At 42.2% G+C, this 14,778-nt stretch overlaps 1 protein-coding gene across 1 annotated transcript in view; it reads left to right on the forward strand.

Moving 5' to 3' along the window:
* mapk10 (mitogen-activated protein kinase 10) overlaps positions 1-14,499 on the forward strand; it is a 114,946-nt gene extending 100,447 nt beyond the window's left edge. Inside the window, exons 11-14 of the mRNA XM_063210619.1 lie at positions 1,750-1,776; positions 2,604-2,667; positions 3,743-3,820; positions 14,067-14,499. Coding sequence (XP_063066689.1) covers positions 1,750-1,776; positions 2,604-2,667; positions 3,743-3,820; positions 14,067-14,212 — 315 coding nt within the window. The 3' untranslated portion in view covers positions 14,213-14,499. The remainder of the gene's footprint in view (positions 1-1,749; positions 1,777-2,603; positions 2,668-3,742; positions 3,821-14,066) is intronic.
* The last annotated feature ends 279 nt before the right edge of the window (positions 14,500-14,778 follow it).

Consider the following 14,778-nt stretch of genomic DNA (forward strand, 5'->3'; position numbering starts at 1 on the left):
TTTATAATTTATGAAACAAGTTTTGTGTATAGCAGTGTTAATTTTGTCAGCTTTTTTTGATTTAGTCGTAGTCTTTGTCACAATGACGAAAATCAATTTTAGTCTTAGTCATATTTTAGTCATTGCCTTCCCAATTTAGTCTTAGTCTTAGTCTAAATGACGAAAATCAATTTTAGTCTTAGTCAATTTTTAGTCATTTTCGTCATTTTAGTCAACACTGTACATTACAGAACTTCTCCACACACTTTTAACATATATCATTGACTGTAGAGAATAAACCTTCTCCGCATACTGCTTCTCTTTTTAACATATATCACACTGTACAGAATAAAACTTCTTCACACACTGGTTCTCTTTTTCTCTATTTTATTTAATACCAGTGTTAATTTCGTCAGCTTTTTAAAATTTAGTCTTAGTCTTAGTCACAATGACGAAAATCAATTTTAGTCTTAGTCATATTTTAGTCATTGCCTTCCCAATTTAGTCTTAGTCTTAGTCTAAATGACGAAAATCAAAAAAGGGCATTGACGAAATATTTTAGTCATAGTCATGGTTGACGAAATTAACACTGGTGTATAGTACTGTATACATGGCTCTAAATTAACACCACCCAAACGGCCAAATGCTGGTGAAATTACAGTTTGGTTTGTAGAAAAGACCAAAGAACAAGCCACTTTGACCTATTGGTGAGTGTGTGTTTTGCTAGTAAGATAACATCTACTTGCCATTTTGGATGGTGATGAAAAAAGTTAATTTAGAGCCCTGAATGTATATATCTTGTGTTTTTAGCTTTTGGTTCCACTTACTGTTAAGTAATGGAAAGTCATCTGCTCATCTGTTTTGGCCATATTTGTTGTTTGTTGACTTGTCATCTCATGTTTTTTTGTTCTGTTTACGTGATTCATCTTATTTTGTGTTTGCCCTCATGGACTGATCATTATTGCCATTTTACACCGACATTGTAATTTAAATTTCAAAAAGGAGTAATAATTAGTAATTCATACATTTAACAATTAGGTAATGCACAGTACAGACGAGAGGACACGCATGCACGCACGCACGCACACACGCACGCACACACACAAACACACACAAACACACACACACACACACATTCTGTACCACCGCCCCTATACATCGTCTGGGGTTTTTCTTTCTAAAAAGAAGTCTCGAAAGCCTTCATCAGTAGGAGGTGACTGAGAGTGGGATAAGCTAAGCCCTTACGTGGCCAGTGTTACTCTTAAGCAACACGCTCTGATATGATCTGACACACACTGTGCATAGAGTACTCTAGCCGATTGGCCATTGGCCAGCACATCACAGCATCATGCCTGATTGGATGTTTTTTTTCCCAGTGAACCAATCACACATTCTCACCATGAGAACAAACATTAACTATGTGTATGTCTGAGTAACAACCTTAACTTTTGTCTGTTATAACATCTGGTTACTGGCTTGTGTTTGATATAAATCCCATTAATGGCATGTCCCATTCTTTTGTGGAACGATATTTTTCAATGAATAATGAATAACAGATTTTATTTTCATGATTAAATAAGGTGGTCCTACAGTGCAACGTACATGTAAGCGCACACCATGATGTTGTAACGTTAGCGTTGCAAGCGTTTGGTTTTTCGTTAGGCATGTGTTAACCGTATGAATCTGAGCGTTATCATTGGCCGTGATCCTTTGCCCTGAACACCTCTGCTGTTTTCTCCCTTTCTCCGTCACTCTCATTTGCTGATGAAGGGCCGAGAACTCTTCCAAATCTCAGTGGTAAATAATGACTGCTACCAAATTAACTGTATCATTTCAAGGATATTACTCACTACTGTGTTTACTTTTTTTGTTTTTTTCTTTCTTCCCTTGTCTTTTTTTTTAGTTCATGTTTGTTCGTTTGTTTTTCCTCCCCCTCGGTCTTTCTCTCATTCCCCCTCAGTTTGTGTTTGTCCTATGTTTGTTCTTTCTTTGCATGTAGTTAAGAAATAACATCTTTTAAAATATCCTTCTCTCCCTTCAGTAGAAGTCACTCCCTCCATGTTACAGTATGTCTGTCATAGTGATTTCCAGGTTTGACAAAATAAAAATCCAGTAGTAGTCATCTGCATATAATTCAATTATTCTGTCTCATAATCTGTAAAGAAAACACTAAATGACAATAACAATGTGTACTCATATTCACATTTGCATTTAGGGGATACTAACTTTCCTCATTCTGTCAAAATGTATTTATAGTCTTTCCACATTAACGTTTAAGGTAACTGCATTGTGAAAACAAAAATACAAACTGCTGCCTACCGAACACCTATTGTACAGCCTTGGACATAATATCATTTCATTCAGATGCGTGTGACCATTTTATTTTATTGTTTTAAAGTGGCATGCTATCAGCAGCTGTGCTGATTTTTTTCTCATTGATCTGACACCATGAATATACATCTGGAATGAAATATATTGCATATAATACGGAATTATTATTATTTATTTTTTAATAAGATTTTTCATGTGTACAATAGAGTCATATCCTTTTTGAGTCAGTTTGATGATGTTATGACTACCCGCTTCTTTCTCTCTCTTTTTTGGTCTCTCTTTCCTGTCTGCAGCCTCCGCCACAGATCTATGACAAGCAGCTGGATGAAAGAGAACACTCCATTGATGAATGGAAAGGTACTGTAAACTTGCTGCTATTCCTACTGATATTAGGCTACAGACAGTGCCGTTAGTATTGTAGTAGACTGGTTCACAGTGAAAAGAGGCCATAGTACTACAGCAATACCGGTAATTCTTTGATAATTGAGACAGTTGAAACCGTTAAAGAGATATTTGGGGGACTACTGTGTGCATGTGAATGCAAGTGAATGCATTCAAATCCTGGCAGAGTTACAGGGAATGAACCAAGTCAACTTTGAATTAACTGTTTTTTTGTTGTTTTTTTTTAGATTAGGCTTAGGCTACTATGAATGAAAAGAATACGGTATACGGTGAGGTAGTAGGCCTACAGGGTATGCTGAATCGATAGTATACAGTATGAAAATGTCAAGTCCATTTACAGGTAGGCTACATAGGGTTGCTTCAGAAGGCACAATACTACAGCTTGTGTTCCAGTCGTTGACTAAAGTACTTCATTAGTCTACCACACTACTTGGGCCATCTGTACTCATAAAGCAGGTGATTAGCCTTAATTATCTTATTAGGTGAATGACGACAGCAAATTGTGGGTATGGGATGGAAAGTTTTGAAGGTGGGCTACACAACCTTTGCGCACACCCATATGTGTAAAATGTATTCAAATATAAGTGACTAACCCATCAGATGGGGATTGAAAGAACACCTTTTCACAGTTTATGATCAAATTTCTCTACCATAAGATCAGCATGTTTTATTTAACTGTCACAAGACATATTTGACGTGTCTATCATTAAATGAGGAATGTGTATTTGATTAATTCAAAAGCACCTGTGCAAAGATTTATCAGATGTCCCCATGGCAGCGGTACAGATGTGGAATGTTGATTTAAACTGTGAGATATGAACTTTTTCATTTTCTTCAGTCTCTTCAGACTCACTCAGGCTCACTCAAAACACCAAATCTCCATATTGTTTTTTTCCCTTCCAGAGCTAATCTATAAAGAAGTGATGAAGTTTGAGCAGAAATTGAAAAATGGTGCGTTGAAGGGGCAGCCCTCTCCGCATAGCCTAAAGCCTCTATAACTCTCCATATTGTTTTCTGTTTTTTTTTTCAGAACTAATCTATAAAGAAGTGATGAACTTTGAGGAGAGATTGAAGAATGGTGTGGTGAAGGGACAGCCCTCTCCTTCAGGTACTCTCAGTGCATAGCCTAAATGCCTCTGTAAGTCTACTTAAAGAATCATTGGGTTTTTTAACCGTCTTGTAGTGTACTGTACTGTTACCGTACCAGAGACTGCCATTGTGTGTTACCCATTTGTCCTCGTCTTCCCCCGTTTCTGTTGTTCTATGTGTTGGACAATGTTAAGTTTCAAGCGATACTCCACCATTTATGGAAATACACTTATTTCACGTCTCCCCTTGAGTTCAGTTAATGAGTTTTTGCCTTTCTCTTTCAGCTGTTCTCTTAGTCCTGTGATGTTACTTCTAGTTCCAAGCTAATTTTCATTGAATCTTATGAAACCAGCTAGTTGCTAGCTAGCTAACCCCAATGCATTCAATTGTATAGGCTACCTTGGAGGTACAGTAGAATTTCCTTTGCTAGACTCAGAGAACGGCTGGAAGTGCAGGAGAAAGGAAAAACTCAATCATTTAAATCAAGGGACGTTATAAAGTGAGCTTATTTCCAGACATGTTGTAGTATCGCTTTAAGTGTGTGTACAAAATGTATGTTAACACTTTAGAATAGGCTTTACGTGTTCCCTTGCCACTAATACATAGGATAGGCCTACATGATTTTTGTCTGTATAAGTGACTTATTAGACATGTGAAGCAAAACCGAGGGCCTACTCCTTATTGCAATTAATATCAATAATAAAGGCCTCATTGGCATTTAACAAGAAATTTGTGAATACATCCCTAACAAACTATTGATTTTGTTTAATGTGTCTTATCAGTCACATTACAGGCCTGCATTAGTGGTTAAAATGTGAACCCTATTCTAAAGCGTTAACATTGTCGTAGCAATTATTAAAGATATTTAAGAATCATGCTAGCTAGCCTATTATGAATTGGTATTAAGTATGTCTTGCAGTTAATTCATTGACTGATTGATTGATGTACACAATGCTTTACCACAACTGTTCAATTGCAGTAAAAAAACAAATCATCTTGTAACCGTTATTTACTTGACAGTTTTGACATTATTGACAGATTGATCATTTTTCTGCTTTGATGTGTAGTAATTATTAGTATGTGGAATATGTTCTGTCAGCAGGGGTGAAAATCAAGGCTTCAGAAAGTAAAAAGCCAGCAGTGGGTTCCTTCTGCCTGTGCACTTAACACAGGTGATTGCACTAAGTAGCTCATTTGAACTTTTTGATGCTGATTTGTCTGCTCAGTAGGGATTCAGCTTGGGCCTCATGACAGATATGTCCTTACTCTTAAATCCCATCCTATTTAATGGGGGCATAGTCTGCTGCCTATTATTTGTGATGGTATTTGGAGTATGGTTTGGAAGAGGCCGCACCTTGAATATAATGTTTTTTATTGCAATTCTTGAAAAATTATTATTTGGGCCAGCACCCTCACTATCGAAGTATTTAACCTCTTACTGCAGCAGGGGTCGCCGGCGACCCTATTCACTTGCTGAAAATGCTTAACTACATCATAACAACATTGCAATGACATTACAGAGAGCCATAGTGCTGCGCTAAGGGGTTAAGAGTGAAGCATTCTCCAAGCTTAACATTTCCTCTGGAGTATGTTTAAATAATTATAAAAAATGTGGAAAAACATGCCCCCATTAGAAAAGCAAGCATCTCAGAATGAAGAGGGCTGAATAATGATAAAAAACGCAGCGTCATTGGACACTGACAACTCAACGGCAGCACGAGCACTGCTGCACAACTGCACTACTGCTTGAATACAACTACATGAAATTGACAGGGAATGTCCTTTAAATTGTCCTTTAAGTTATGTAAGAAAATTCCTTTAACAGAATCAATTCTTACCCTCGGTACTATCTTAAACTTCTACAAGTCTTCCTATTGTAAGACAGGATGGGATTTCAGAGCTAGGATGTTTCTGTCATGAGGCCCCTAGTTCACAAAATAAACACATGGATTATGACGCAAGGTTTTTGCATTCTGAAGCCAGGATTTTACAGCTTCTGCTTGGACTGCCTGTGTTGATGTATAATTTAACTGCAGTGGTGTATATGTGTGTGTGTGTGTCTCTACAATAATTCATGGTGTATGTTGGAGTCCATTGGATACACCCCTTTGGTACCTGTATTTGATTAAAAAACAAAAATAATATAGTGATACATTTAAATGAATAGGCCCTCAAAACAGCAAATGTATTACAAACTCATCTCGTCATCCCTGAATAAAACAGAATACTGTACCACAAAGTAATATGTACAGTACAGCAGTGGTTCTCAACTGGAACAGTCTTGGGACCCACCATTTTCCACTCTCATTCAGTAGCGACCCAATTTTTTTAGCGTTCAAGTCAATTCCATGCAATTCTCAAAATGTAACTAAGACTCGAATGACTGGTTGCACGCTATCTATCTCGCATAAACATTTAGATTGTATCTATGACGACAGATGACACAGAGTTCACTAGCCTATCAAAATAAAAGTTGTAAATTGTTGCAGGAAAAGTTGGAATTTTATTTTTTTAGAATTATGTTTTTTTTTACACCAAGGCTCCGCGACCCACCCATGACCCCTCCGCGACCCATTTTTGGGTCGCGACCCACCAGTTGAGAAACACTGCAGTACAGTATGCTCTCCAGTCACTGCTGCATGGAAGCGCATGACTGGGAGGAATTTTAAAAAGACCATAAATCATCTGAGATAGAGGTCTTGTGGATTCATTCCTTAAGCAAAACGAAGGCTCTTTTAGATTAGATGCACCATTTGCTCAGTTTTTACATGACAAAGCAAGTCAACTCATTCTTATCCTTGTGCCGAGAGAGTTGTATCAATGACTGAAGATCAGTTGAAGTGTTTAATAGATGCGCTGTACACTACTCAAAAAAGATGGCAGACCGATGTGTCATTAAAAAATGTCCTGTACATTCTCTCGGATGGCCAATAGAGGGCAGTCTGCTGCTGTTGCTGCACAGAACAGAGAGGTGCATTTTAGAATCGCATTGCATGGCTGCTCTCCAAAATGTTAGCAGCTCAGATGGTACAAAGTAGATTGTATTGAATGGCTGCTTCTGGTGATGGTGCTGCTGATGGTGGTGGTGGTTCTGCTGTGCTGATGCATTTCCACAGTGCTTAGTGCAGTGTTAGGGTCAGTCTCAGCATTCTGGCCCATTCCTCTACTCTGACTGAAGACAAAGCAGGGGAGAGGGGGGGGGGGGGTCAGAAACTGCCTTGTTTAGATGTGTCAGGATCTTTAGTCCATTCTGTCTTTCATACACTCTTTCTATCCTCTCTCTCTCTCTCTCTCTCTCTCTCTCTCTCTCTCTCTCTCTCTCTCTCTCCCTCTCTCTCTCTCTCTCCCTCGTTCTCTCTCTCTCTCTCTCTCTCTCTCTCTCTCTCTCTCTCTCTCTCTCTCTCTCTCTCTCTCTCTCTCTCTCTCTCTCTCTCTCTCTCTCTCTCTCTCTCTCTCTGTGCTAATATATCTATTTCACTCCCTTCCCTCACCCCTCTGCTCATCTCGCTCTTTCAATTAAACAGATGGCTAGCGCTGGTGCTGAGGAGAGCATACGCAATGCAGTTGGAGAGCCCTTGTGCCGCGTGCACGGCTATATTTCATGTGTGTGTGTGTGTGTGTGTGTGTGTGTGTGTGTGTGTGTGTGTGTGTGTGTGTGTGTGTGTGTGTGTGTGTGTGTGTGTGTGTGGTGTGTGTGTGTGTGTGGTGTGGTGTTTGCGTGTGTGTGTGTGTGCTTCTCTCTCTCTCTCTCTCTCTCTCTCTCTCTCTCTCTCTCTCTCTCTCTCTCTCTCTCTCTCTCTCTCTCTCTCTCTCTCTCTCTCTCTGCCTCTTTCTGTGTTCTTAGATATTCAGTGAATAGACTATTACAAATAGGCTGAAATGTGATGTGTTTGACTTCACTTCATGTTTCTGCTGAGTACCACCACCGAGTTCAACTTTGAGCCTTGTCTCGTCTACAGAATGATAAATACTAAATAGTAAGCATCAAAATACCAGGTGTAGGGAGAGAAATTTTTTAACAGTGTATAGACAAGCTGAGACATGGGGAAAAATCTATCATAAAATGGTTATGTCAGGATAATACGACTGATAGAGTGTCAGTAATATTTTTGTTGTAAAGTTAACATTCAGGATTTTTTTTTGGTATGGCACACGGTATGTCTTTTTTCTGGATCCCATTTCAGAAGTGAAAAAGAGATAGATCTTTTAGAGGCATCTTTTATATAAGCCTGCCAATGGAAACATTTCAGTTGAAATTCAAGGAAGCATAATGCGCATCAGTGAATCATTAGCTCGTCAGACTGCACACACACACACACACACACACACACACACACACACACACACACACACACACACACACACACACACACACACACACACACACACACACACACACACACACACACACACACACACACACACACACACACACAGTGTTCAGATTAACATGCAACAGAGCCAATTTCACCAATTTTAATCAATCGGAGACTCGACTCACTGTCTGCCTCAGCCACAGGGGATGTGTCCCTCTCCAAACATCTAAATCATTAACATTCCACTGCAGTGGGAGGATGATCTGTCTAGTTTAGCAGTAACACTCCAATTTCTCTTGCCTCTCCGTCTTGTATCCCCCTCTTATATCTATCCCTCCCTGTCTCCCTATTTCTCTCTCACTTTCGGCATTTCCTCACTTCATTCTCTCTGTTGTATCTGCCTCCCTTGTTCTCTCTCTCTATTTTTCTTTTCTTCCCACTTCACCCCATTAGTTTCAGTTGGCATGTGCTGCGGCTGTCATGTGCCTCTGTACTGGATGAGCCCAAGTCTGCTGTGTTAGTGTAGGATGATAGAACACAGTGTAGACTTCTCATCTCCCTCCCTTTGTCCATCCTCTTACGGAGTGACTGTTTCCTTTTTGTACCAAGCTCTGCTCATCGATCCCTCATATCTTTCTCAATGGCCGCCTAGCAAAAGCTTTACATTCTACATGTGTGCCATTCATTTGTTTTAAGCAACCTTAGACGCTTCATCAAGCTGCGTGAAGGGACTTCCCCCTTGCAACCATTGTATGTGTGGACTGACTCAGATGTGGAGTCACTGTTGTCTTTTTCAACGTCTCTCTAGTCCAACTTGGATAAAGGAAGTCACTTGTGGTCAGTGATGTCAGCACGGTTTGACTCTGAAGAAGGCGCGCACTGCGTCGAAACGTCGGTCCTTATGTTTTGAATAGAATAACTAAAAAGTATCTGAGTGCTCCAGTCGTCCCTGGCCTAGTCTTTCTGAAGTGGACTAGTTTGCTGTCCATTGCCCCTCTAGTGCAGTGTTTCCCAACCAGGGGTACGTGTACCACTAGGGGTACGCGAGCACACTGCAGGGAGTACTTGGAAAGATGCTATTATTATAACATATGTATGGAGCAGTCACACCAGGACAGAGAAAGCAATATAGAACATGAATTAGGGGGTACTCATGGCACAACTAAGAGGTTTAGGGGGTACGCGAGACAAAAAAGGTTGGGAAACACTGCTCTAGTGCACTTCACTGTCATTCTACTCATCTTCAATTTCAATACACTCTCCTTCAGTGTCCCTCAGCAGTCTTCTTCTCTCCTTTCTCACCCCCTCATCTTCTCATCTCCTTCAATGCCTCATCATCGTCCTCATTATCATCCTTGTCTTCCTCAATGTCTTGCTCACCGCCACCTACAAGATGGCTCGAGCTGAGAGGCATGCCAAACATGCCTAAACAGACTATTAGGCTTAGATAAGCAGCCAAGGACCACTGTGTGTGTGCCAAGATGCCATAGCTATTATATCATGAAGCTGCCCAAGCACCATCGTGACAGACAAATGTGAGTCTTATTGAGGGAGAGCAATGGGACAGTGCTGCTTTTCATTTGTCTTAATATATCTGCCAGCGTTGCCTTGATCCACTTGACCAGCGCCTCCTCCTCTGCTCCTCTCCTCCTCCTCCTTCTCCTCTCCTCCTCCTCCTCTGCTCCTCTCTTCCTCTCCTCCTCCTCTCCTCCTCTCCTCTTCTTGTCCGTTCATCCATCCGTAGACTACTCCTCTCATCTTCCCCTCCTCCTCTCCACCCCTCTCCTCGTTTCCAACCTCTCTTGCTCTTCTCCCCTCATCCTCTCCTCCCTTCTCCTCCTCCTCTCCTCCTCTCCTCTGTTCATCCACTCGTCCACTCCTTTGTTCGCTTGGCTGTGGTGTGGTGCGGTTCTGCCTCGCAGGCTATCACATTCTGCTGGCAGGGCAGCTTCCAGGGTCGCACTTTACTGTACTGTGTTAGAGGGCGATGAAGAAGAGAGGGAGAGAGAGAGAGAGAGAGAGAGAGTGAGAGAGAGAGATGGATATATATATATATATATATATATATATAGAGAGAGAGAGAGAGAGAGAGAGAGAGTGAGAGGGAGAGAGAGATGGATATATATATATATATAGAGAGAGAGAGACTCTATTAGAGAGAGAGAGAGAGAGAGAGAGAGAGAGAGAGAGAGAGAGAGAGAGAGAGAGAGAGAGAGAGAGAGAGAGAGAGAGAGATACATGGGGCGGTAGAGAGAGAGAGTGAAAGAAAGAAAGAAAGAGAGGGAAGGAGAGAGGGATGCTAGCAGCAGTATGACAGGGCATGTTTCACGGTGCGTGAAGTGGGGAATGGGAGTGGAAGAGAGGGAACACAGAGGAGCGGTGGAGAAAGAGAGGGGGAGGGAGAGTGAACAAAAAGAGGAATGGAGTGTGGCAGTATGACGGGGCATGTTTCAGAGTGTGATTTTACTGTGCATATGAGGACGAGGAGGAGGAGGGGGGATGGTAGGAAGAGAGACACAGAGAGAGAGAGAGAGAGAGAGAGAGAGAGAGAGAGAGAGAGAGAGAGAGAGAGAGAGAGAGAGAGAGAGAGAGAGAGAGAGGGTAGAGGAAATAGGAGTGGAGGGAGGGAGAGGAACATAGGAAGGACAGAGGGATTGAAGCAGCATGACAAGGAAATGAATTTGCTGCGTGATATGCGGAGGGAGAGATGGAGGAGAGATGGAGGAGAGAGAGAGAGAGGCTGAAAGATGAAGAGATGATCACAGTTCAGTGGAGAGAGAGAGAGTAGAGAAAAGGAATTGCAATGTAAGCAATGTAAGAAAGAGAGAAAAAAAACAAGACAGTTTGACAGCAAAAAACATGCCTCCAGGCTACCAAATGTTCGCCCTGTTTAACAGAGATCTGAACAGGAGGTGACCAATTGTCTCTTGCAGTCCAGTCCTCTGTGCCTGTGAAGTTAAGAAGCAGCTTCTATCTATCTATCTATCTATCTATCTATCTATCTATCTATCTATCTATCTATCTATCTATCTATCTATCTATCTATCTATCTATCTATCTATCTATCTATCTATCTATCTATCTACCTATCTATCTACCTATCTATCTACCTATCTAGATATAAGTCTGGAGTCTATCTATCTATCTATCTATCTATCTATCTATCTATCTATCTATCTATCTATCTATCTATCTATCTATCTATCTATCTTGATATAAGTCTGGAGTCTATCTATCTATCTGGATGTGGCCATTTTGTTTCAAATGTCTTTTCTCAGAGGGGAATGGCTCGTGTGAGGAATGATGATGGTGATATATGAGCCTGTTTCCTGTTGCATATGTATAACAGTGGTGGTATGCCATTGAAAGGCTATGAAGAATTGGCACTGAATGGCTATGAACAGAACTATACCACCCATCATCTATTTAACATGTAATCTTGTGGTTGTAATATTCTTTGCACCGTGTTTGAGACCCTGGTTCAACAGTGATTGCACCATCAGCAACGCTAAATTGAAACCAAATTGAAATTGGGTCATTTGTTGCCTGAAACACCTGCCCATGCAGTGACTGATCAGGGGGGGCAGAGGAGACAGGTGCATTAGTGTGGCAGAATGAAATCTACAGCCCATCAGTACAGATTGCTGTTCCCATGAGGAATGAAGGGGAAGGGATGGTGTGTGGGCTGCAGGCTGGGAATTGGGGTGGAGATTGAGGTGGTGGAATGGGGTGGAGGTGGATGTGGTGGAATGGGGTAGTTGTGGATGTGGTGGAATGGGGTAGTTGTGGAGGTGGTGGAATGGGGTAGTTGTGGAGGTGGTGGTGGAGGTGGTGTAGGGGTGGAGGTGGTGGAATGGGGTGGGGGTCAAGGTGGTAAAATGCGGTGGGGGTGGAGGTGGTGGTGGTGAGTTGGTGTAGGGGTGGAGGTGGTGGTGGAATGGGGGTGGGGGTGGAGGTTTACAGGGCAGTCATGGGTGAGCGGTTAGAGCGTCAGACTTGCATCCCAGAGGTTGCCGGTTCGACTCCCGACCCGCCAGGTTGGTGGGGGGAGTAATCAACCAGTGCTCTCCCCCATCCTCCTCCATGACTGAGGTACCCTGAGCATGGTACCGTCCCACCGCACTGCTCCCCATGGGGCGCCACTGAGGGCTGCCCCCTTGCACGGGTGAGGCATAAAATGCAATTTCGTTGTGTGCAGTGTGCAGTGTTCACTTGTGTGCTGTGGAGTGCTGTGTCACAATGACAATGGGAATTGGAGTTTCCCAATGGGCTTTCACTTTCACTTTCAGGTGGTCAGATGGGGGTGGAGGTGGTAGTGGATTTGCAGGTAGGGGTGGAATGGGTGGGGGTAGAGGTGGTGGAATGGGGTGGAGGTGGATGTGGATGTGGTGGATTCTGCTTGTTGCTGCTGCTGTTATTCTATTCACATGCCTTTCTGCATCTCTGGTGTACGCCTAGAACAGAAAGGCACTGCCACCTAGTGGCCAAATTCTGCCTAACATGTAATTGCAACTGACATTGTTTTATAGATACCTACAGAGAGGAGTGAGAGCTTGGATGCATAGCATGTACATAGTCACGGAGTCTGAAAGGGGGGGGGCTCCTAATTCCATTTTATGTATTGGATGGGGGGCCATTTAGTTCACTTTTTCTTGGGCCCAGCCAAAGTTGTTGTCAGCTGTTATAGTTGTTACGTAAGAAACCTCTGTTAACCCCCTTCCCTCTAGTATAACCTTATTGTCAACAAAATGGTAATGACCAAGTTACTTAAACCCTTAGCGCAGAGCTTATGTTATCAAATTGTAATGGCTATTTTCTTAATCTGTTACTTAAGGCTCTCAGCACTGTCATAGCAATGTTGTTATGATGTAGTTGAGTAGTTTCAGGAAATAGTGAATAGGCCCGCCGGCGACCCCATCATAGAAATGTTGTTATGATGTAGCTCAGTGTTTTCAGCAAAGGGTGAATGGCCCCGTTGTCAGGCCCATCTGCAGCAAGAGGATACAAGGTCAAGGGGCTGCATGTGGTTCTGGAAGAGATCATCATGTCATCTAAAAAAACAGGGTGTTAAAATAGGGTATAGAGAGCGATAGTCTCACTGAGGTTAATAGTGACATATGCTGTTTATGTGTAGTCTGGCAGGTAGACAGGCTTTGGTTGGGCAAAGATCCAACAGACAGAAAGTTCTCCTAGTCAGATGGTAAATGGTCTATCTATCAAATGCCTTTATATACCTGTGGACAGAGTTGGGACCAATCAGGCCAATCATTCCGATGACTTATGTGTACCGGTAGCCTTCATCGTTCATCGGTGCCCAATTTCTCAGGCTCAGCCACGGTTGAGAATTGACAAACTGACTTGAATGTGAATTTCTAGGCGCCGTCAGAGGTCGTATGGGTGCAGGCCCAAGGCTAGGTCATCATGCTTGCACTGCGCTTCAGAAAACACCCAGTGTGGTGGTCTTTCAGCAGAGATCTGCTTCCTCTAGAGCCGGGCGAATCAATTTATGATACGATTCTTTGGGAAAAAACTTTTTTTGCCCAGGCCTAGCTTTCTTTTGGAAGTTAATCATTCTCATGGGCTCCAACATGAAACTCCAACTCCCATGTCTCAGTACATATCGTAGTGCTAGTATGTCACCTGTTTAACCTGCTTGTTATTTTACCCTGTCTGTCTGTCTGTCTGTTGTGTATTTGTGTGTGTGTGTCTAAACGTGTATTATATCTGTGTTTATGTGTCTTTTGAATGTATGCTTTATGCTACGTATATTGTACGAGTTGAAATGATGGTATATTTATAACAACACATGCTTAATTGAATAATTGGCATTGTACTGTGTATACGTATGATGATTATTGTAGGCTACATCTGAAGTGTGTGTTTCAGTCTCGGGGCCGCCACGTTCATTTGTAACCCCCCGCCTGCCGTTCGTTGCCTCCCTTAGCGCAGGTGCAGCCGTGAACGGCAGCGAGAGCCTCCCGCCCTCCTCCCCCTCCGTCAACGATATCTCCTCCATGTCCACCGACCAGACCATCGCCTCCGACACCGACAGCAGCCTGGAGACCTCCGCAGGACCCCTCGGGTGTTGCAGGTGACTAGCGGCCTGCCTGCGCAACCCCATGTTCTTCAGAAGGTGAAGTGCTAAACACAAACAACGAAAAACCCAACAAGATGAAACAAAACAAAAAAAACGACAACAAGAAGAACAGCAAAGGAAAAATGAAACGAATACCCCTACTACTACTACCACCGCACCGGCCACCGCCACCCATCAAGACGACAAGAAAAATGTACAAAAAAATCAAGAAAAACTGAAAAAATCAACATGGACCATCATGCGACCACAGCTAATCGCTGACAACGAACTAAACTAACAAGCAAACGAACGAAACGAAGAATTAGAGATTAAGCAACAGATTAAAGAAAAAGAATCAAAATGCCAAACTAGCTTGCATTTTTCATGATTAAAAACGTATAAATAATGTTTAATGTAACTGAAACAAAGAACAAGCTGATATGTTTATTGATAAAAGAAAAAAAGAAACACCCTGTAGTTGCTTTGCTTTTCTGTCTCCCACCCTCCCTTGTAATGGCATACAGTGAAGAAAAAGAAGAAAAAACACAACATAATTGCTAAGCATCCCTCTGTAAAGTGTACAAA

The sequence above is a fragment of the Engraulis encrasicolus genome, chromosome 11, assembly GCF_034702125.1.
Source record: "Engraulis encrasicolus isolate BLACKSEA-1 chromosome 11, IST_EnEncr_1.0, whole genome shotgun sequence".
Lineage (NCBI taxonomy): Eukaryota > Metazoa > Chordata > Actinopteri > Clupeiformes > Engraulidae > Engraulis > Engraulis encrasicolus.